A 20,105-nucleotide genomic window follows, 5' to 3' on the forward strand; every position below is an offset into this window, starting at 1 on the left:
TACCAATGTGGAACTTATTTTTCTGAATTGTGTGAGTTAGAAATGTATTCCCCTCCCCTGTCCCCCTCCCCCCACCAAAAGACAATCACTTCTTTCCAAACCATTTTATTGAATAGTCCTTTTCTCTCCAATGATTGGAAATGTTATTTTTATCATTTACTAATTCCCATAAATGGAGCCTTGGTTGCGTAGTGGTTAAGAGCTAGGCTGCTAACCAAAAGGTCAGTAGTTCAAATCCACCAGCCACTCCTTGGAAACCCGATTGAGCAGTTCTACTCTGTCCTATAGGGTCGCTATGAGTCGGAACCCACTCGACAGCACCTAACAACAACACAATTCCCATAAATAGCCAAGTTGATTTTTGGATTACTTTCTCTATCATTGATCCCATACCACATTTTTTTAATTACTAAAGCTTCATGATATATCTTGAATCTGGTAAGATGATGCCCTCCTCTTCCTTCTTCTTTTATAGAATTATCCCTTCTTAGTTATTTAAGGTACCATAGAAATTTTTTAATTAAAACATTTTTAAAATTCTGATGAAAATATACACAACAAAACATACACCTATTCAACAATGTTTACACTGTATGGTTCATTGACAATGAATACCTACTTCACATTGTGTCACCATTCTCCCTATATCAGCCCATATCGTGTCACCACCCTTAACTTAGACTGTCTGCTCCTTAAAGTTCTCCACTGTGTTTTTTAGTTACTGTTGCCCATTTAATCTCATATAGATAATTCTTTAAAAAAGCAAAATGCTCAAGGCGAACATTCTTTATTAAATGAGCTAAATTGTTATTTGGTTTAAGGATGACTTCATGGGATAGTTTCAGTTCAAGGCTTAAAAGTTGTTTCCAGGCAATAGATTCAGGATTATAGTCCCATGTATCCAGTAAGTTTGGTTTCCAATAAGAATTTGAAGTGTTGTTCTACATTTTTTCTCCTTTTGATCAAGATCCAACTATTGAGTCTTTGATCAAAACGTCAGTAAAGCACCATAAGAATTTTAACGCCAGATACATACACTGGGAACGTATTGATTTTTTAAAGATTAATTTTGGAGAGAACTAATATTTTTATTACTAGAGGCTCCCCCCTTCCATGACATGGTTGTGTGTGAGTATGTGTGGATGAGTTTGTTTACCAAGCTGACCAACAGACCTGGGAGATATGGTGCCAGTGCAGAAAGGTGCAAGGCAAACACGGCTCAGTGAGGTTTCTGGAGGTCCAACTGATGGCCTCGGGATATTGGGAAAAGGTTGTAGGTCTAGGTGTTCTGTGAGCCAACTGTGCACCTGAAGCTAAGAGTGGGACCCACCGCTGTGTGCAAACCGGCTTGCACGTATATGGCATGAAGTGCTCAATAAATGTTTATTGAATCAGTGAACAAATGAGTGAATGAATTAATTTTTGGAGAGATTATTGTGTCCAGACGACCTGTTAGCACTTTTTATAAATTATGTCTAATCCTCAGAACAACCCCTGAGAGGTATTATGACCCCATTTTACAGGCCCAGAAAATTGAGGCGTGGAGAAGGGGAAGTCTTCTGCCCATATCCAAACCTGGGTGATTCCAGAAGTTATTCACTGAAGGGGCCAGGTCTAATTTACATCCGTCCATTTATTCATCCATCTGTCAAGGGTTTACTAAGAACCTAAGGTGCAGTGAAATGAGCTAGTACAACAACCGCTTTATTTTTATTTATTTATTTTTATTGAGCTTCAAGTGAACGTTTACAAATCAAGTCAGTCTGTCACATATAAGTTTATGTACACCTTACTCCATACTCCCACTTGCTCTCCCCCTAATGAGGCAGCCCTTCCAGTCTCTCCTTTCATGACGATTTTGCCAGTTTCTAACCCTCTCTACCCTCCTATCTTCCCTCTGGACAGGAGATGCCAACACAGTCTCAAGTGTCCACCTGATACAAGTAGCTCACTCTTCATCAGCATCTCTCTCCAACCAATTGTCCAGTCCCTTCCATGTCTGATGAGTAGTCTTCGGGAATGGTTCCTGTCCTGGGCCAACAGAAGGTTTGGGGACCATGACCGCCGGGATTCCTCTAGTCTCAGTCAGACCATTAAGTATGGTCTTTTTATGAGAATTTGGGGTCTGCATCCCACTGATCTCCTGCTCCCTGAGGGGTTCTCTGTTGTGCTCCCTGTCAGGGCAGTCATCGGTTGTGGCCGGGCACCAACTAGTTCTTCTGGTCTCAGGATGATGTATGTCTCTAGTTCATGTGGCCCTTTCTGTCTCTTGGGCTCATAGTTATCGTGTGACCTTGGTGTTCTTCATTCTCCTTTGATCCAGGTGGACAACAACCGCTTTAGATGGCAAGATAGAGCGCTCGCGTGAAGACCAGCTGGGAGGCTGGACTGCAAGTACTGAGGGGGCGGGGTTTGCTCCAAGGGACTGCAGCTGCCTCTGCCTCACAGCTAAGGCTTTGGCTGAGGAGGTATGGCTCGATCTAGGTTGGGGCGTGGTCTAGGGCGCAATTATTCCGAAGATTGGCCGCGAGAGGGCACGACTCGCGCGGCCTGGGCACCCCCTCCGCTCAGCCTGGCCTCCGCTGCGCAGTCGCAGGGGTAGCTTAATCTTATCTAGTGGAGGGGTAATTTGAGAAGAGGAGGCGTGGCTCAGAAAATTACGCAAACATGGAGGCGTAACTCAACTAGATTTGCCCCTGTCTCTGGGGGCGTGGCCTACTTGCCCCTCCTCGGAATGAAGGCTGGCAGAATCTAGTTTTCCCTTCTGCGTCAGAGGCGTGGTTTAGGGAGGGGCGTCGAGCCGCTCCTCGAGGAGTGGCAGCCTCACGCAGGGGGCGTGGCAACGCAAGCCGTCAGTCCTGGTGCAGTCACTTCCTGTGGAGTTTCCCCAGCCCAGGGAGGAGGCGAGGAGAAGAAGGGGGAGGAGGGCGGTCGCCCCGGGTTAGGTGTGGGGGGAGGGTCGGTCAGTCCAGCGCGGGGGATGACTCACGGCCCATCCCATCTACCCGACGCTGCCCGCCTGCGCAGAGCTCGCTCCAAGGCTTAGCGGAGGAGGAGACGGTGGCGAGCAGGGGGAGAGGGACTCTTATTTTGTTAGGGGGACCGGGCCGAGGCTCGACCGGCCTGGCGGGGCTCGCCCGGTGCCGGGCGTCATGTCTCATGCGGCCGAGCCAGCTCTGGACAGCGTAGAGGCCAGCGCAGAGGGCCCTCGAGCCGTGTTCCTGCTGTTGGAGGAGCGCAGGCCGGCCGACTCGGCCCAGCTGCTCAGGTGCGGGGCCGCCTGGGGCCAGGAGTGCAGGTTGGGGTTCCCTGGGGCCTGATCGTAGGGCAGCGGGGTCCTGGATTGCGATTGGAGGCCCTCGGCCTAGGCTTGGAGGACGTCGGGACGCCTGCCTTGGGGGGGGGCACCTAAAGGGATCCGGCGGTGGCCTGCTTGGACTGAGGCTTAAAGGAGTTGTGGGAGTGCATTAAGGGGGGCCTGGGTCAGATTTGGGGGGGCCTTGACTGGATCTGGAGGTACTGATTCTGGAAACTGTCCAGAAACTGGCCTGGGGTAGCTAAACTTGGCGGATTCTAATTAGAGGCCGGATTTGGGGTCCTTGAGTCAAGGATGAGGGGGATGCATTCGAAGGGACCTTGTCAGGTGAGACACTGATTTTAAGGGAATCTTGGAATCCTTTTCCCTCAGTGTAGGAAAGGGGATCCTGGGGGACAGGGGTGCTGTCTTGGGAGCTTCATGATTCCCAGTGGCTGGTTGAGCGAGGTAGTGTTTGGTGATAATAGGAGCCTTGAGGGATTTGGGTTATCTCAGGTATGCTGCAGAGACCAGCCTTGTATGTGTGAGCGAGTGAGTGAGAGAAGCAACATTCACCAGGCCTTGACCAGAATAATCCCTTCACTGCTGCCCACCACCTAGCTGAGTCAAATCCCAGGAATAGTGGGAAAGCTCCCTACCCCGAACCCCACAGGGACTTGAATGGGAGACAGAAGGTTGTAGCTCTCTTAGCTCAGAGGAGGAGGCCTCAGACCCTATTTGGGAACCCAGAGGAGGGTCTTGTCCCTGGCCCCACCAGACCTAGCCTCTCAGCCAGCCCTAGGGCTCTTCCTCTACCCCAACACATATACTTGTTCTTTTTATCTTGACCTCCCAGTCTCTCCTTCAGCCCTTAGGTGTAATCTTGAATCTGTCCTAGAGCAGAAATGAACACTGATTGCACCATCCCTGCCTGGGTGCGTCCTCTTCTCATCCTCACTTCCATCAATCAACACGTTTGGGAGCCCTAGCCCTCTCTGCCTGCATACCTGCCTACCCCAGTGTCCATCTCTTCCAACTTCTGTGAAATGGGTGTGTGAGCATGGGAGGGGGCTTTGCCTACTTTCTGCCTAGGTTTTTGCTCAGCCCAGCAGCTCCTCGTGCTTCCTCTTCCCAACTTCCTGGGTGGTTTTACATTTTAGAGCCCCATCTAAGAGTGAGAACAGGAAGGAAGACAGATCCTTGGGGAGGGGAGACAGAATTCTTGAGAAGTGAAATCACCTGCAGTTTCTCAGGATTCTAAATCTTTGACTGAATTTAAAGATGTATATCTACCTCTGTGTGTGTGTGTGTGTGTGTGTGTTTCCTGCACACTAGGGTCCTCGCATCCATCACAGAAGGCTAAGCAGAAGCCTTTCTGTGTATCGATTCGGCATCTCATAATTTCTTTATAACAACCTACCACAGCAGTAGGAATAGTTGAAAGGGAGAGGTATACGTAGCTTCATATTTTGTGTGTCAGTGGGTGTTCATGCTGGGGGTGTGTGTGTTTTGATCTATCCAAAAAACAGGAGAGGGTTGAGAAGGCTCCTCCCACCAAGAAAAGAATGCTCATATAAAGTGGATCATCTAGCCAAATTCTGTCTTGTAAATCCAAACAGTTGGAGCGAGGGGAGCCTTTGCTATTTCCTTTTTGTATTTGGGTACATGTTGGCATCCTGTACACTCTGCCTGGGGCTGGGAAGGAAATCATTTGCAAAGCAGTGGATCCTTATATAAAGTGATTCAGACCCTAGTCCTCTCTGTGATGAATTCTGTTCTTTGTTACAGTGGACTCTTATGATGAGGGATGCCCCTACATGCTGTGTGTGCATGGATAGGTGTGGGCTCACATTCAGCTGTCAGGAAAATAGTAGGATGTGTGGGGGCTGGGAGAGCTCTGAATGCAAAGTCTGGAATCCCATAAAGTGAATTGTCATTCCTAAATTCCAAATTTCTATTTTCCTTAAACCCAGGTTCTTGTAACATGTGATTGTTAGAGTGAGGGGTGGGGTCTAGGCATTCTTATTATTTTGAATCTTAAGGGACTATGGGTGACACAGAGCATATTGGGGTGGGGAGTATGTGGGAAATCATGGTGGTGGTACCCAGTGGGGTGGCTGAATGTGAGGGGTGCACTCTGTCCCCCTGTCTCCCTCTCTGTTTCTCTGGAAGGGGACGGAAATGAAGTCTCCCTACAACCACTGACCATCACTCCTACCTTTCCCCAACCCTCAGCCTGAACTCATTGCTTCCAGAATCTGGAATTGTTGCTGACATCGAATTAGAAAACGTCCTTGATCCTGACAACTTCTACGAACTCAAAAGCCAGCCGTTACCCCTACGCTCAAGGTATGACTCTTCTATTGGACTCCCCCCGCCCACCGCCCCAATTCATTACCCTGCCAATCCCTTCTTGATAGTCACAGGCCATAAGTGGCAGCCTAACCCATTCTCTTACTATCCTGCATTTTCCAGGTGGTAAAATAGGGGCCAGAAAAGCATGTCACACACGAAAGCAGGTGGCCAACCTAGGATGCTGGTATCTTTGACTAGACCTCCTTGCCCTCCCCTCCACCTGCACACACATTCATACACAAATATTCCAGCATGCCTAGAGTGCCTAGGGACGGGGTGGGCCTGCTCAAGCTCTCGTCCCAGGTGGGCAGAGTCTATACCCACAACCTCTGCTCAGTCCCCTCCTACACTCAACAAACACCCCCACCCCTTGAGGAACCCTTGCTGGTTTCTTCTTTCACCCTGCCTGGAAGTCTAAATGTGCTGAGTCATCTGCCTAGGCTCAAAGAGAAGGGAGGGGACCTGGAAGAGGGGCAGGAAGAGAGAATTGTGAAATCCCTGAGATTTTCAAGACTGACTACTGTCTGGGACTGGAGGCCCAGGCAGGGGAAAAAGAGGGGCCTACAGCTGCGCCTATAGCCTGATGCCAATCCCAGGAACTCTGGGACTAACAGATGCCCAAAATTGGGCTTAAGAGCACTCTGTACCCACATTCTACAACTACAGCCCCAATTCTGCTTCCTTCTGCTCTTCTTCAAATGGGGTAAACCCACTTTCCCAGAGCTGAGCAATGGCATCCTCACTCGATATATGAACACACCCAAATCCTAGCTTCACCACTAAGAACTGAAGGTTAAAATATCCCACTGGACTGTGACCCCTGAGGGCTGGGACCTGGCCTGGTCCCTGTGTCTCCCTCTCCATATTGTGGCCTTCAAAGACAGAGAACAGGCCTGGTTTTTATGTCTATTCCATCACACTATGGCCCTTTAGGCTTGGGAAGAGACTTTTAGCTTACCTGTGGCCCCATATTTCCCATCCACAGCCTCCCAATATCACTGCAGGCCACGCCAGCTACCCCAGCTACACTCTCTGCATCGTCTTCTGTAGGGGGCTCCAGGACCCCTGCCATGTCATCATCTTCTTCTTCACGGGTCTTGCTGCGGCAGCAGCTAATGCGGGCCCAAGCCCAGGAGCAGGAGAGGCGTGAGCGTCGGGAACAGGCTGCAGCTGCTCCCTTCCCCAGCCCTGCACCTGCCTCTCCTGCCATTTCTGTGGTTGGTGTCTCTGCTGGGGGCCACACATTGGGCCGCCCCCCCCCTGCTCAGGTGCCCAGGGAGGTACTTAAGGTAAGGTGAGATCTGGAGGCCATGGGAGGGGGTTCTTGGAGACTCATGAGCTGGGGGGGTGACCTGCGAGTCCTGGTGGCTTTTGGGCAAGGCACTAGGGGCTTTAAGGAAAGCCCAAGGTACAATTAAAATGGGCTATGCTAGTGTCCCATTGTATTTAGGATTTCTTTGGTGTTCTTGTTCAGCTGCGAGAGGCCATAAAGATGTATTGGTGAACGAGGGCGGGCTCTAAGCTCTCAGAGTGGGTCCTGGGATCTGTGAAGTGGCTTTGTAGGAAAAGCTTCATGTATGTGTGTTAGATTAAGAGTTCTTTGCAGAGTGATAGAACCACATTAGAAAACAATATGGCGCTTTCTTAGAAAGCTAGAAATAGAAATACCATATGATCCAGCGATTCTACTCCTAGGAATGCATCTTAAAGAAATAAGAGTTGTCACACAAATAGACATAGGCACACCCATGTTCATTGTAGCATTGTTCACAATAGCAAAAAGATGGAAACAACCTGGGTGCCCATCAACAGATGAATGGATAAACACACTATGGTACATACACACAATGGAGTACTAAACAACGATAAAGAACAATGATCAATCTGCGAAACATCTCACAACATGAATAAATCTGGAGGGCATCATGCTGAGTGAAATAAGTCAATCACAAAAGGACAAATATTATGTGAGACCACTAGTATAAAAACTCATGAAAAGGTTTATACACAAAAAGAAACATTCTTTGATGATTATGAGGGAGGGATGGGAATGGAAGAACACTAAATAGACAATAGGTAAGTGGTAACTTTGGTGAAGGGTAAGACAGTACACAATACTGGGGAAGCCAGCACAACTTGTACAAGGCAAGGTCATGGAAGCCCCATAGACACATCCAAACTCCCTGAGGGACCAAATTGCTGGGCTGAGGGCTCTGGGACCATGGTCTCAGGGAACATTTAGTTCAATTGGCAGAAAACATTCTGCATTCTATTTTGGTGAGTAGCATCTGGGGTCTTAAAAGCCTGTGAGCAACCATCTAAGATACTCCACTGGTCTCACCCCTTTGGGAGCAAGGGAGAATGAAGAAAACTAAAGATACAAGGGAAAGATTAGCCCAAAGGACTAACGGATCACAACTCCACGGCCTCCACCGAACTGAGTCCATTACAATTAAATGGTGCCCAGCTACCACCACTGGCAGCTCTGGCAGGGATCACAATAGAGGGTCCCAGACAGAGCTGGAGAAAAATGTAGAACAAAATTCTAACTCACAAAAAAAGGCCAGACTTACTGGCCTGACAGAGACTGGAGAAACCCCGAGAGTATGGTCCCTGGACACCCTTTTAGCTCAGTATGAAGTTACTCCCGAAGTTCACCCTTCAGCCAAAGATTAGACAGGCCCATAAAACAAAACAAGACTAAAGGGGCACACCAGCCCAGGGGAAGGACCAGAAGGCAGGAGGGGACAAGAAAGCTGGTAATAGGGCAAGGTCAAGAAGGGAGAGTGTTGCCATGTCATGGGATTGTTAACCAGTGTCATAAAACAATATGCGTACTAATTGTTTAATGAGAAGCTAGTTCTGTAAACTTTCATCTAAAATACAATTTAAAAAAAGAGTTCTTTGGGGGCCATTAGGATGTCTTGAGAAGCCATATGTGGTTCCCTTGTGTTTTAGGTGGTATCAGAGACTAGGAGGGTGTCTTGGGGACTGTGTGACAGGGTATTCCAGAAACTGAGGGATCCTGTCATCCATGGGCATGTCTTGGGGGCTGTGAGTGATTTCTGAGAAAGAGAGTTCGGGTCTTAGGGGAAACACCAGTATTTTTGGGGTGGGGAGTGGCTCAGATTCTGGGCCCAGTTTGCCCACGTGAGCCTGGGATCAGATGAGATATGGGGTCAGGCTGGGGCTCAGAGCTACCCCTCTGAGCTTTGTTCTACCTCGCCCCTCCCCTGCCTCCTCCCTAATATCCCACAGGTACAGACTCATCTGGAGAACCCAACACGCTACCACCTGCAGCAGGCTCGCCGTCAACAGGTGAAACAGTACCTGTCCACTACACTTGGTCCCAAGCTGGCGTCCCAAGCCCTCACCCCACCACCAGGGCCCACTAGTGCCCAGCCACTCCCTGCCCCTGAGACTGTCCATGCTACCGGCCCTGCAGGCAGTGCTCCCAACAGTCCCATGGCACTGCTCACCATTGGATCCAGCTCAGAGAAGGAGGTGAGTAGCTGCAGACAACTGTCCCGCCTCCCCATTCCTCCCCCAGCATCTTCTAATGCTCTTCCATATTTACATTTTCCCCCAGATTGATGATGTCATTGATGAGATCATCAGCCTGGAGTCCAGTTACAACGATGAAATGCTTAGTTATCTGCCTGGAGGCACTGCAGGGCTGCAGCTCCCCAGCACGGTGAGGCCCTAAGATGGGAGCTTGGTCTGAAAATTAGGGCATTCCTCTATCATTGAGACCTCACCTGCTGCTGGCTGTGTACATATAGACCCTTGCCTTGGATTGTACTAAGATAGAAAGCGAGTCCTTATAAAGAGAACGGGACATACCAGTGCTCTTGGGTCTTACATTGAACTGTATCAAGAGGTGGGCCTTATAGAGTTTAATATTTGCAAGGTAGAGAGTTTGTGGAGATATTAGGGTGTACCAAGGTACTTGGGCTTCACTGTGAGAGGTACCAAGAAGTAGGAATCCTGTAACAATTTGAATGTACAAAGGGATTCAGATCCTTGGGACATACCCAGACTGTGTAATGATTAGAAATTACCAAAAGTCTCAAAAATATGGTATGGGATATAACAGGTGGTTTGGCCTTGTAGTGATTGGAGTGTACCAAGTCACTCTTTGTTGATAAAACTTTGTAGAGCAAGAAATGTAACGAAATAGTAACATTCTGGTTCTAGAACATTCCAAGAGTCACATAACTTGTGCTGGGATATAACGTGGCTATAACTTTGATTTTTCCAACTTACCAAGCAGATAGAAGCAGATATAAAAATGGTACCAGTTTATCAGAACTTTTTATTGATTTGGACATAGCTAGGGATTAGAACCTTATATTAGATAGATCTAGCAGACTGGAGGAGGTTTCAAGAGGTGAAAACTCATCAAGAAGTGGGACTAATTACTATAGGTTAGTATATTGCCCTGGAGTATATGCAGGAGAGTGCAAAGGAGAGAAAACAATCCAGGCAAACATAACAGCAGTGCTAGTTGAGTAGTTCGAAAAGAAATCCTGAGATCAGAATGTGCAGAGAGGTGTTAGAGTCAGAGATTCTAGAGTCAGGGTAGCAGGAGAGCATGTACCTAATGTGGTGTGACGTGATTGCAAAAAAAGACTGGAGATTGGGTTGGAACTTTCCAGAAGACCAGATTTGGGGTGGAATATTGCCATGTCCAAGGTCTGAGAAGATTGGGTTGGAGTGTTCCGAGAACTCTGTATCAGAGTGTAGTGCTGGGCTAGTGGACTGGAATGTTGCACTGGAGTAGACAAAGACCTGAGAAGAGTGGTTTTCAAGCATTTTTCCTCAGAGCCAACCCATGGTTTAGGAGAGGAGCTTCAGAAGTCACTGAGGGGCTTGAGGGATTGGTCGGGGGGTGGTGGTGAGCAGACCACACAGGCTCCATTCCCTAGAAAATCAGGGTAGGTCCACTTTGCCCTGTCTTCCCTGTTGGATTGCCATATAAAATTCTCCTAAAGGAGAAGGAAGGTTTTCCTTGCCAAGCAAGCCAATCCCAGAGTTAGTAAGCCCCCACTTTGGAGTGTGTGGAAAGTCAGGAACCTGGTTCTAAGGAGGGGCCGAGCCTAGGGTTTGTTCCCAAACTATTGTTTCTCTCCCCTCCCTGCCCCCAGCTGCCTGTGTCAGGGAATCTTCTTGATGTATACAGTAGTCAGAGCGTGGCCACACCAACCATCACTGTCAGCAACTCCTGCCCAGCTGAGCTGCCCAACATCAAACGGGAGATCTCTGGTAAGTGCCAGGATCTTGCCCACATGCCCTCACCCTGTGTCCCGAGGTGAGTACCATGTCTTCCAGGTCTGGGGATGGGCCTGGTTGTGTGAGAAGGGGGTTAAGCATACAAAAAGGGGGCTGTTTGCTCTCTTTTTCCACATGGCCCATGGTCCTGCTTTCACCCCACTTCTTACAGCGTCTCATCTCAGGTTTAACAACTGGCATGTCACCATGATTTTGAAAAAATAGTAAAGACCAGCATTTTTTTTAAAAAGTCACTTCCCCTTGTGTCTGCCCAGCAAACCCCCTCCTCAGCAGCTGCATGTGCTCCCCTCTTTCCCATGCCCAGAGGCTCTGACCACCCACACTCTTGCACTCTCTTCCAGAGACAGAGGCAAAGGCGCTTTTGAAAGAACGGCAGAAGAAAGACAATCACAACCTAAGTAAGTGAGAGAGCGTGTGCACTTGGAAGCATGTTGCACAGTCCTTTTTTCTTCTGAGTCCCAGCCCTCCGTGGGGAACCCTTCCCCACAATAGCCTCCCAACTCTCCAATATCTCTCCTCCCTCCTTCACCTATTGATGACTCATTCCAACTCTTTATCTCTCTCCCCCTACCTCCAAAGTTGAGCGTCGCAGGCGATTCAACATTAACGACAGGATCAAGGAACTGGGCACCCTCATCCCCAAGTCCAGTGACCCGTGAGTCTGGGCTGGGAACACCAGGCCAGTGGAGGGTGGAATAGGGGCCCTGTTCTCCCAGATTTGTTTCTAGGTGGGCCTGTCAGGCCATCTTGCCCCCGGCAGTTTTTTTTTTTAATTGTGCTTTAGGTGAAAGTTTACAGCTCAAGGTAATTTCTCATTCAAAAATTTATACACATATTTTGTGACGTTGGTTGCAATCCCCACAATGTGACAGCATGCTTCCTCTTTCCACCCTGGGTTACCTGTGTCCACGGAAACCCTGGTGTCATAGTGGTTAAGAGTTATGGCTGTTAACCAAAAGGTCAGCAGTTCAGATCCACCAGGCGCTCCTTGGAAACTCTATAGAACAGTTCTACTTTGTCCTATAGGGTCGCTATGAGTCGAAATTGACTCGATGGCCGTGGGTTTGGTTTTTTTTTTTAATTGCATTCTTCCAGTTCCGGTCCCTTCCTGCCTTCTCGTCCTGCTTTTGGACGGGAGTTGCCCATTTGGTCTCGTATATTTTATTGACTAAGAAACATGTTCCTCATGTGTGTTATTTTTTTGCTTTATAGGCCTGTCTAATCTTTGTCTGAAAAGTGGGCTTTGGGAATGGTTTCAGTTCTGGGTTAGCGGAGTCTTCAGGGGCCATAGTCTCAGGGGTCCCTCCAGTCTGTCAGACCAGTAAGTCTGGTCTTTTTCCATGAATTTGAATTCTGATTTACATTTTTCTCCCATTCTGTCCAGGATTCTTTGTTGTGATCCCTGTCAGAGCGGTTGTTGGTGTTGGGACCATCTAGTTCTTGCTGGTCTTAGCCTGGTGAAGTCTCTGATTCATATGGTCCTTTGGGCTAATATTTTCCTTGTGTCTTTGGTTTTCTTCATTCTCCTTTGCTTTGCATGGGATGGGACCAATAGATGTATCTTAGATGGCCACTTGCAAGCTTTTAAGACCCCAGATGCTACTCACCAAAGTGGGATGTAGAATATTTTCTTTATGAACTATGTTATGCCAATTGACCTAGATGTCCCCCGAGACTACAATCCCCAGCTCCGAACCCCACTTAGTCTCTCCAGGTGTTTTGATGTGTCTATGAACCCAGGCAGTTCTGGTGCTATTCTCTGGTCCTTTCTCACCCAGTTTTCTTCACCCTTAGCAGTGTTGTAGACTCTCATTGTACCTCCAACTAAAATTTTAGGTGCATGATGTTATGGTCCATACGCTTTATCTGCTCCCCATGTGACATATGTAGTTTCCTGTTTATTTAGTACTTTATTTATTTATTCAAAGGAGCCCTGGTGGTACAGTGGTTAAGTGCTTGGCTGCTAACTGAAAGATTGGCGGTTCAAACCTGTCAGCCACTCTGTGGGAGAAAGGTGGCAGTCTGCTTTCATAAAGATTACAGTCTTGGAAACCCTATGGGGCAGTTCTCTGTCCTATAGGGTTGCTATGAGTCAGAATTGACTCTATAGCAATGGGTTAGGTTTGGTTTCTTATTTATTCAAGAAACATTTATTGAGCTTCTGCTTTGTGTCAGGCACTGTTTGAGACCCTGCAGATACCAAACCAAACCCATTGCCATTGAGTCGATTCTGACTCATAGCAACCCTATAGGACAGAGTGGAACTGCCCCATAGGGCTTCCAAGGGGCGGCTGGTGGATTTGAACTGCCAATCTTTTGGTTAGCAGCTGAGTTCTTAACCACTGTGCCACCAGGGCTCCCTGCAGATACCAGACGGAACAAAACAGACAAAAACCCCAGATCTCACAAAGCTGATGTTTTAGTGGGACCAAGCAGACAGTGAATAAGATAAAATATAGGAGATGATCACGAGTGTTATGGAGAAAAATCAAGAAAGGAAGAAGATGCGGAAATATTGGGGAGGTATATTAGTCTCTTAGGGCTGCCATAAGAAAATTCCACAAAGTAGGTGGCTTATAAGAACAAATTTATTGTCTCACATTTCTAGGGGAAGTCTCTCTCAGCTTCTGGTAGCCCCCAAGTGTTCCTTGGTGGGTAGATGCATTTTCACATTGCTTTCCTCTGTCTCTCAATATCTCCTCTCCTCTTTTATAGTCACTCATATTGGGTTTGGAGCCACCCTTCTCCAGTATGACTTCATGTTAACATCTTCAAAGACCCTATTTCTAAACAAGGTCATGTTCATAGGACCAGGAATTAGGACTTCAACATCTTTTTTTTTTATTATACTTTAAGTGAAAGTTTACAAAGCAAGTAAGTCTCTCATACAAAAATTTTCATACACCTTGCTGTGTACTCCTAGTTGCTCTTCCCCTAATGAGACAACACACTCTTCCTCTCCACCCTGTATTCCCCATGTCCATTCAGCCAGGTTCTGTCCCCCTCTGCCTTCTTGTCTCCCCTCCAGACAAGAGCTGCCCACATAGTCTCGTGTGTCTACTTGAGCCAAGAAGCAGGACTTAAACATCTTTTGGGGGGACGCAAGTCAATCCATAAGAGTCCACCCTCTGCCCCCCCCAGATTCATGTCTTTCCTATGTGCAAAATACATTCACCCCATCCCAATACCTCTAAATGTCTTAACTCATTCCAGCATGCATTCTTAAGTCTAAAATCTCATCATCTGAATAATCTAAATCAGTTATGGGTGTGAGACTCTGGGTATGATCCATCCTGGGGCAAGATTCCTTTCCATTTGTGGATCTGTGAAACCTAGAATACAAGTTATGTGCTTCCAAAATACAATGATGTTACAGGGATGGAATAGACATTATCATTCCAAACAGGAGAAATTGGAGAGAAAGAAGGGGTCACAGATCCAAAGCAAGTTTAAAACCCAGCATGGCAAATTCTATTAGATTGCAAGGCTTGAAAATAATCCTCTGTCCTTTGGGCCCACCTGGGCAGCGGCCTTGACCCCTCTTACCTGGACCCAGTGCCGGCAGCCCTGCCACCCTCCAAGCTGCTTTTGTGATCATCCTGTCCTTTCCTTGAAGGGCGACAGATGTTTATAGTCAAACGCCTCCATTGGCCCATTTTCTGCCTGTAGAATTCTAGTCGTCCAACAGCTCTACTTTATTTTGTCCCCTTCAGTCTAAGCTGATTGAGACAGTTGATTGGATCCATAAGTCACATGCCTAATCTCTTTAGCAAATGGTTGTCTAGCCACACCCTTGGTATCCTTTCCAGGGCACACTTTTTCAATTTTTACAATATGGATAGGCTGAAAATTTTCCAAATCTTCAAGTTCTGTTTTCCAGAAAACATTTGAACATAATTCAGCCAAGTTCTTTGCCACTTTGAAACAAGGGTCAGCTTTCCTCCAGTGTCCAAAAACATTGTCATCATTTCCTTTAAGGCCTTACTAGAAGCACATTTAATATCTACATTTCTAGCAACATTCTGTTCTTGACGATGGAAGCTTTCTCTACAGTTCTCCTCAATTATTCTGAGCCCTCATCAGAATCACCTTCAATGTCTATAATTCTAACAATAATCTCTTCAAGGCAATCTAGCCTGTTACTATCAAGTGCCGCAGAACTCTTCCAGCCTCTACCCATTACCTAATTCTAAAGCTGCTTCCACATTTTTAGGTTTTTGTTACAGCAGCACCTTGCTTCCTAGTACCAAAATCTGTATTAGGTTCCTAAGGTTGCCATAATAAAATACCACAAACTGAGTGGCTTATAAGAATAGAAATTTGTGTCCCAGTTCTGGAGACTACTGGTTAAAAATCAGGATATCCACAGGACCATGCTTTCTCTAAAGGCTCTAGGGCAAGAGTCTTCTTGTTTCTCTCAGCTTCTGGTAGCCCCAGGTGTTCTTTGGTGTGTAAATGCATCTTCACATGGCTGTCTTTTCTCTGTCTCTCTGTGTCTTCTCTTTTATAAGGAGTCGCTCATACTGAATTAGGACCCATCCTACTCTGGTATGACCTCATATTAACAGATAACATTGTCAGAGACCCTATTTCCAAACAAGGTGCTGTTCACAGGTATAGGGGTTTAGGACTTCAACATATCCTTTTGGGGTACACAATTCAGTCCATAACAGGATGGTCACAATTTTGGATGAGGAGACTGGGACAGGGCGGGCCTCAACTGACAAGGAAACATTCAAATAAAGAGCCTAAGGAGGTGAGGCAGGGAGCCATGTGGATATCAGGGGGAAGAGTATTCAAGGCAAAGGGAGCAGCCAGAACAGAGGCCCTGAGATGGAAATGGTTTTCCATGTTACAGGAACACTGAGAAGCCAGTGTGGTTGTCATGAGATGAATTAGAGGGAAATAGGTGAGAGGTCGAGTCCCTTGGTGGCATAAATGGTTAAGTGCTCTGCTATTAACCAAAAGGTTGGCGTTTCGCAATCTACCCAAAGGCATCTTGGAAGAAAGGCCTGGTGATCTACTTCTGAAATATCAGCCATTGAAAACCCTATGGAACTCAGTTCTACTCTGACACATGTGGGGTCACCATGAGTTGGAATCAACTTGATAGCAACTCATTTTTGTTTAGTTAGGTAAGAAGTAAGCAGTAACGTGTTCAATCAGAGAGGGCCGTCTTGGGTCTGGGCTGTGGTGGGCACCATTGGAAGGTTCCAGGCAGGCTGTTTTCATCTGAGCATTCCATACCCTTGATGTACCCCCACCTCAAGTTCTAGGCATATGGTGGTGGGGTCCATCTACCTGGTGCAGTTCCCTCTCCCAGCTCCTGAGAGACTTCATATGCAACACTCCCTTCTTTCCTCCCCCTTGGGCTCCACAGGGAGATGCGCTGGAACAAGGGCACCATACTGAAGGCCTCTGTGGATTATATCCGCAAGTTGCAGAAGGAGCAACAGCGCTCCAAAGACCTAGAGAGCCGGCAGCGATCCTTGGAACAGGCCAACCGTAGCCTGCAGCTCCGAATTCAGGTCTGGAGGGAGGAAAGGATGATGCAGGTGAGGGAGGGCTTCCTGTAGGCAGAGGCAGAGGAAGAACTGGCCTGAATTTCCCTTCCTGACATACTTGGGCGATCCCTGAGCTTCCTAACTCACATGCTGCTGCCGATAACTAATAATCATAACATTAACAAGAATAATAATGAATGTTAGCTAATTTATGTAGTGTTAATCTTGTGCCATGCACTGTAACAAGAATTTATATACATTAACTCATTTAATCCTCACAACCATCCTATGAGAGAGGGTCCATTATTATACCCATTTTACCGAATGGGACACTTAGGCTCACTAGTGAGTGAAAGAGACTGAATTTGAACCCAGGCAGCTTGCCCTTTTAACCATTACACTCCTCGGCCTCTGAGGGACTCTGAATCCCATCTTATCTTATACCCACCCCTTACTTTTTACAGGAACTAGAACTGCAGGCCCAGATCCATGGTCTGCCGGTACCGCCCACCCCAGGGCTGCTCTCCCTGGCCACAACTTCGGCCTCTGATAGCCTCAAGCCAGAGCACCTGGACGTTGAAGAGGAAGGCAGGCCGGGCACATTTCACGTGGAGGGGGCACGTGCCCCAAATGCTTCTCATCAGCAGCCCCCAGCGCCACCATCTGATGCCCTTCTGGACCTGCACTTTCCCAGCGACCACCTGGGGGACCTGGGGGACCCCTTCCACCTTGGGCTGGAGGACATTCTGATGGAGGAGGAGGAGAGCGTGGTGGGTGGGCTCTCAGGGGGCACCCTGTCCCCACTGCGGGCTGCCTCTGACCCCCTGCTCTCTTCAGTGTCCCCCGCTGTCTCCAAGGCCAGCAGCCGTCGCAGCAGCTTCAGCATGGAGGAGGAGTCCTGATCAGGCCTCACCCCTCTCCTGGGGCTTCCCCATCCAGGAAAGGAGGACAAGGCAGGATGAAGCCCTGCCTTGTCCCCCACACCCTCATGAGACTGCCTTGCCCAGGTGTTCTGGGGGAAGAGGAGATGAGATCAGGCCCCACCCCTGTAATCAGACAAAGAGGAGGAGTCAGATGAGGCCCTACCCCTTACCCAAAGGAACAGCCCAGCACAGGTATTTCAGACTTGGGGGCGGTAGTAAGTTCAGGCCCTGCCCCTTGGACATCACACACAGCCTTGCCCCTGCCCCATGGAACCCGCCTTTTCCCAGATGAGGGAAGGAGACAGGATGAGGTCCTGCCCCTGTTCCCTAGGGACAGTCCTAGCCAGGCCTCCTGGGAAAATGAGGTCTCAGGATGTGGCTCCATCTTTTTTCTTGGAACCGTCAGTCTAGTCCATCCAGGAAAGGAAGAGGAGTCAAAAATGATGGAGATCCCACCCCTGGGACCTGTTCCTTCCCCATGAACCCCACCTTGCCCAGGCAAGGGAAAGAATAAGGATGAAATCCCGCCCCTTCCCCTGGGAACTCAGTCCTGACCTAGAAATTTAGGAGTCAGGACCCACCCCTTCCTTACAGGAACGGCCCAGCACAGGTATTTCAGGCATGGAGGAATCAGTAAGATCAGGCTACCTCAAGTGGAGGTCCCAGCCCCACCCTTGCTCCTTAGCAACATCCCATCCAAGCATTCCACACCACAGGAAGCAGTGCTACATAAGCTCCCCTGCCTTAACCTGGGACCAACCCCACCTAACCTATTCTGGAAGGGGGCAGACCTTGAAGTCTTGTACATTGACAGTCTAAACTGAAATCAGAAATTAGAGTTAGGCCCTGATCCTTGGTCAGTGTCCTGCCTCCTTCGTTGAGGGGCATTTTTGGAAAGTAATGGGGATTAGGGGGACTGAGTCCAAGTTCCTGGAACCAATACCCCACTACCTTTTTTCAGAATGTGGAGGAACAGGATGAAGGAAGGAGCCACTCCTGGGAATTCCCCAGCCCAGGAAAAAGTAGAGGCCAATCCCCCACCAAAACAGACTTGGAGGGAGGGTTGTAAAAGCATATTGAACTCATTTATCTGACTTTTTTTTATTAACATCCCCATTCAGAAGCTAGGTTACCCCAACCTCTGGTGCCCACCGAGTTCTCCATTTGGGAGAATCCCCCCTTCCCTTCAGAGTTATCAAGAGACACTCCCCCCATCCCCGCCCCTCCTTACCACATCCACCCGAGGTTGTCAGCTCTGGATTGTTTGGGCTAGGCCCCAAGAGGGTGTACTGAGGGGTCTGTAGGTTTGTGATTAAAATAATAAATGCTAGGCGTGTTTGATGCGCTTTTAATTTTGGCAGAGTCTCCTGTCCTTGCTTTTGACTTTGCAGTGAGTACCTTACCCCATGCAGGCCAGGAGGGGTAAGGTTCTTGGAGGAAACAGACTTAAGAGGCCTAGAGGAAAGCAGCTTGCAAACAAAAGTCATAAGTATTTTTAACTACCTATCAGGCACTGTTCTGGCACAGTGATTAAGAGCTCTGCTGCTAACCAAAAGGTTGGCAGTTCAAATCCTCCAGCTGGAAACCCTATGGGGCAGTTCTACTCTGTCCTATAGGATCACTATGAGTTGGAATCAACTCAACGGCAACTGGTTTGGTTTGGTTTTTTTCAGGCAGTGTTCTAACTACTGAAAGTGTTTGACCAAACTTATTCACCTGATAAATATTAATCAGTAAGTAGTGATTCTTATTCCCATTTTATGTTTGAAGAAGTTGGGTAGAATTTAAGTGACTGTTCTGAAAATATACAGCTAGTAGATAAAAGAAGAGCTGAAACTGTAAAGTTAGGTAAGTGAGGGCTCTGGTATGGAAAAAATGTCCTTGAAGGTACAGATGGAAAAGATTTTCTCGCACGTTCACTTTTGAAACTGATAAGGAAGGATATGAGGATACCAACTGGCAGACAATGCAAAAACCATAAACACCTCAAGTTTGGAACTAACATTGACATCTTTGGGGAATTTACATGGGAGTGAACACATAAAAGAATTTTGTTGAAGGCTGGGAAAAAAAATACTCCTGGGACTCCTCAATCAGACCATGACCCCTGAGGGCAGGACCACACTTGCTGCCTTTTTCTAACCTATCCCTAAAGCCTGGCTGCCGAGGCTCCACCACTAAACTGGTAGCTATCTTTTCTCCTCAGGTTTGCTATACTGTCTTCTTTATTTTATAAACATAACATGTAATTAATGCCCAGTATTATTTCTTTTAACTTTTTATTCTCAAATAATTTTAGATTTACAGAAGGCTTGCAAAGACATTATCAAGAGCTGCCATACCCATCAACCATTTTCCCCTAATGTTAACATCTTAGATAACCATGATACATTTATCAATGCTAAGAAAATAGCATTGGTACAATACTATTAATACTGTTCAGTTCTCTCTGCAGTCTGTTGAACTGAGAGCCTCAGTTTCTTGCTGGCTGTCAGGAGGCATGCTCAGTTCCTTGCTGTGTGTGTCTTTTTATGAGGAAGCTAACAGTATAGTAGTTTGCTTCATCAAAGCCAGCAAGAGTCGCCTAGCAAATTAAGTTACAATCTTCTGTAATCTAATCATGGAAGTAACATTCCCTCAATGTTGAACCATTCTTTTAGTAAGAATCAAGTTACTCCAGGGAAGGGGAATACACAAGACTATGAATATCAGTAGGAGGGACACTGGGGGCCATCT

The 20,105-nt window shown here is 47.5% G+C and overlaps 1 protein-coding gene across 3 annotated transcripts; it reads left to right on the forward strand.

The window, feature by feature from the left end:
• Nucleotides 1-2,949: 2,949 nt before the first annotated feature.
• On the forward strand, nt 2,950-18,703 carry TFE3 (transcription factor binding to IGHM enhancer 3). 3 transcript variants are annotated; one of them, XM_049872481.1, is made up of 10 exons: nt 2,950-3,268; nt 5,531-5,644; nt 6,636-6,939; nt 8,909-9,154; nt 9,240-9,344; nt 10,798-10,915; nt 11,284-11,340; nt 11,522-11,597; nt 16,323-16,470; nt 16,911-18,703. In XM_049872481.1, the coding sequence occupies exons 1-10, from the start codon at nt 3,153-3,155 to the stop codon at nt 17,346-17,348; spliced, it is 1,722 nt and encodes a 573-aa protein (XP_049728438.1). In that variant the 5' UTR covers nt 2,950-3,152; the 3' UTR covers nt 17,349-18,703. The 3 variants fall into 3 exon arrangements, with proteins under 3 accessions (XP_049728438.1, XP_049728442.1, XP_049728439.1); XM_049872485.1 differs by having other exon boundaries at nt 3,190-3,268; nt 5,551-5,644; XM_049872482.1 differs by lacking the exon at nt 2,950-3,268 and having other exon boundaries at nt 5,557-5,644; nt 6,701-6,939.
• The last annotated feature ends 1,402 nt before the right edge of the window (nt 18,704-20,105 follow it).

Source organism: Elephas maximus, chromosome X (genome assembly GCF_024166365.1).
Source record: "Elephas maximus indicus isolate mEleMax1 chromosome X, mEleMax1 primary haplotype, whole genome shotgun sequence".
Classification (NCBI taxonomy): domain Eukaryota; kingdom Metazoa; phylum Chordata; class Mammalia; order Proboscidea; family Elephantidae; genus Elephas; species Elephas maximus.

Excerpts from the sequence above, each read along its gene's own strand:
- TFE3 (XM_049872481.1), top strand. The coding sequence starts at position 3,153 with ATGTCTCATGCGGCCGAGCCAGCTCTGGACAGCGTAGAGGCCAGCGCA. Across the intron at positions 9,345-10,797 it reads GGCTGCAGCTCCCCAGCACG|CTGCCTGTGTCAGGGAATCT; the intron begins GTGAGGCCCTAA and ends CCCTGCCCCCAG. Across the intron at positions 11,598-16,322 it reads ATCCCCAAGTCCAGTGACCC|GGAGATGCGCTGGAACAAGG; the intron begins GTGAGTCTGGGC and ends TGGGCTCCACAG.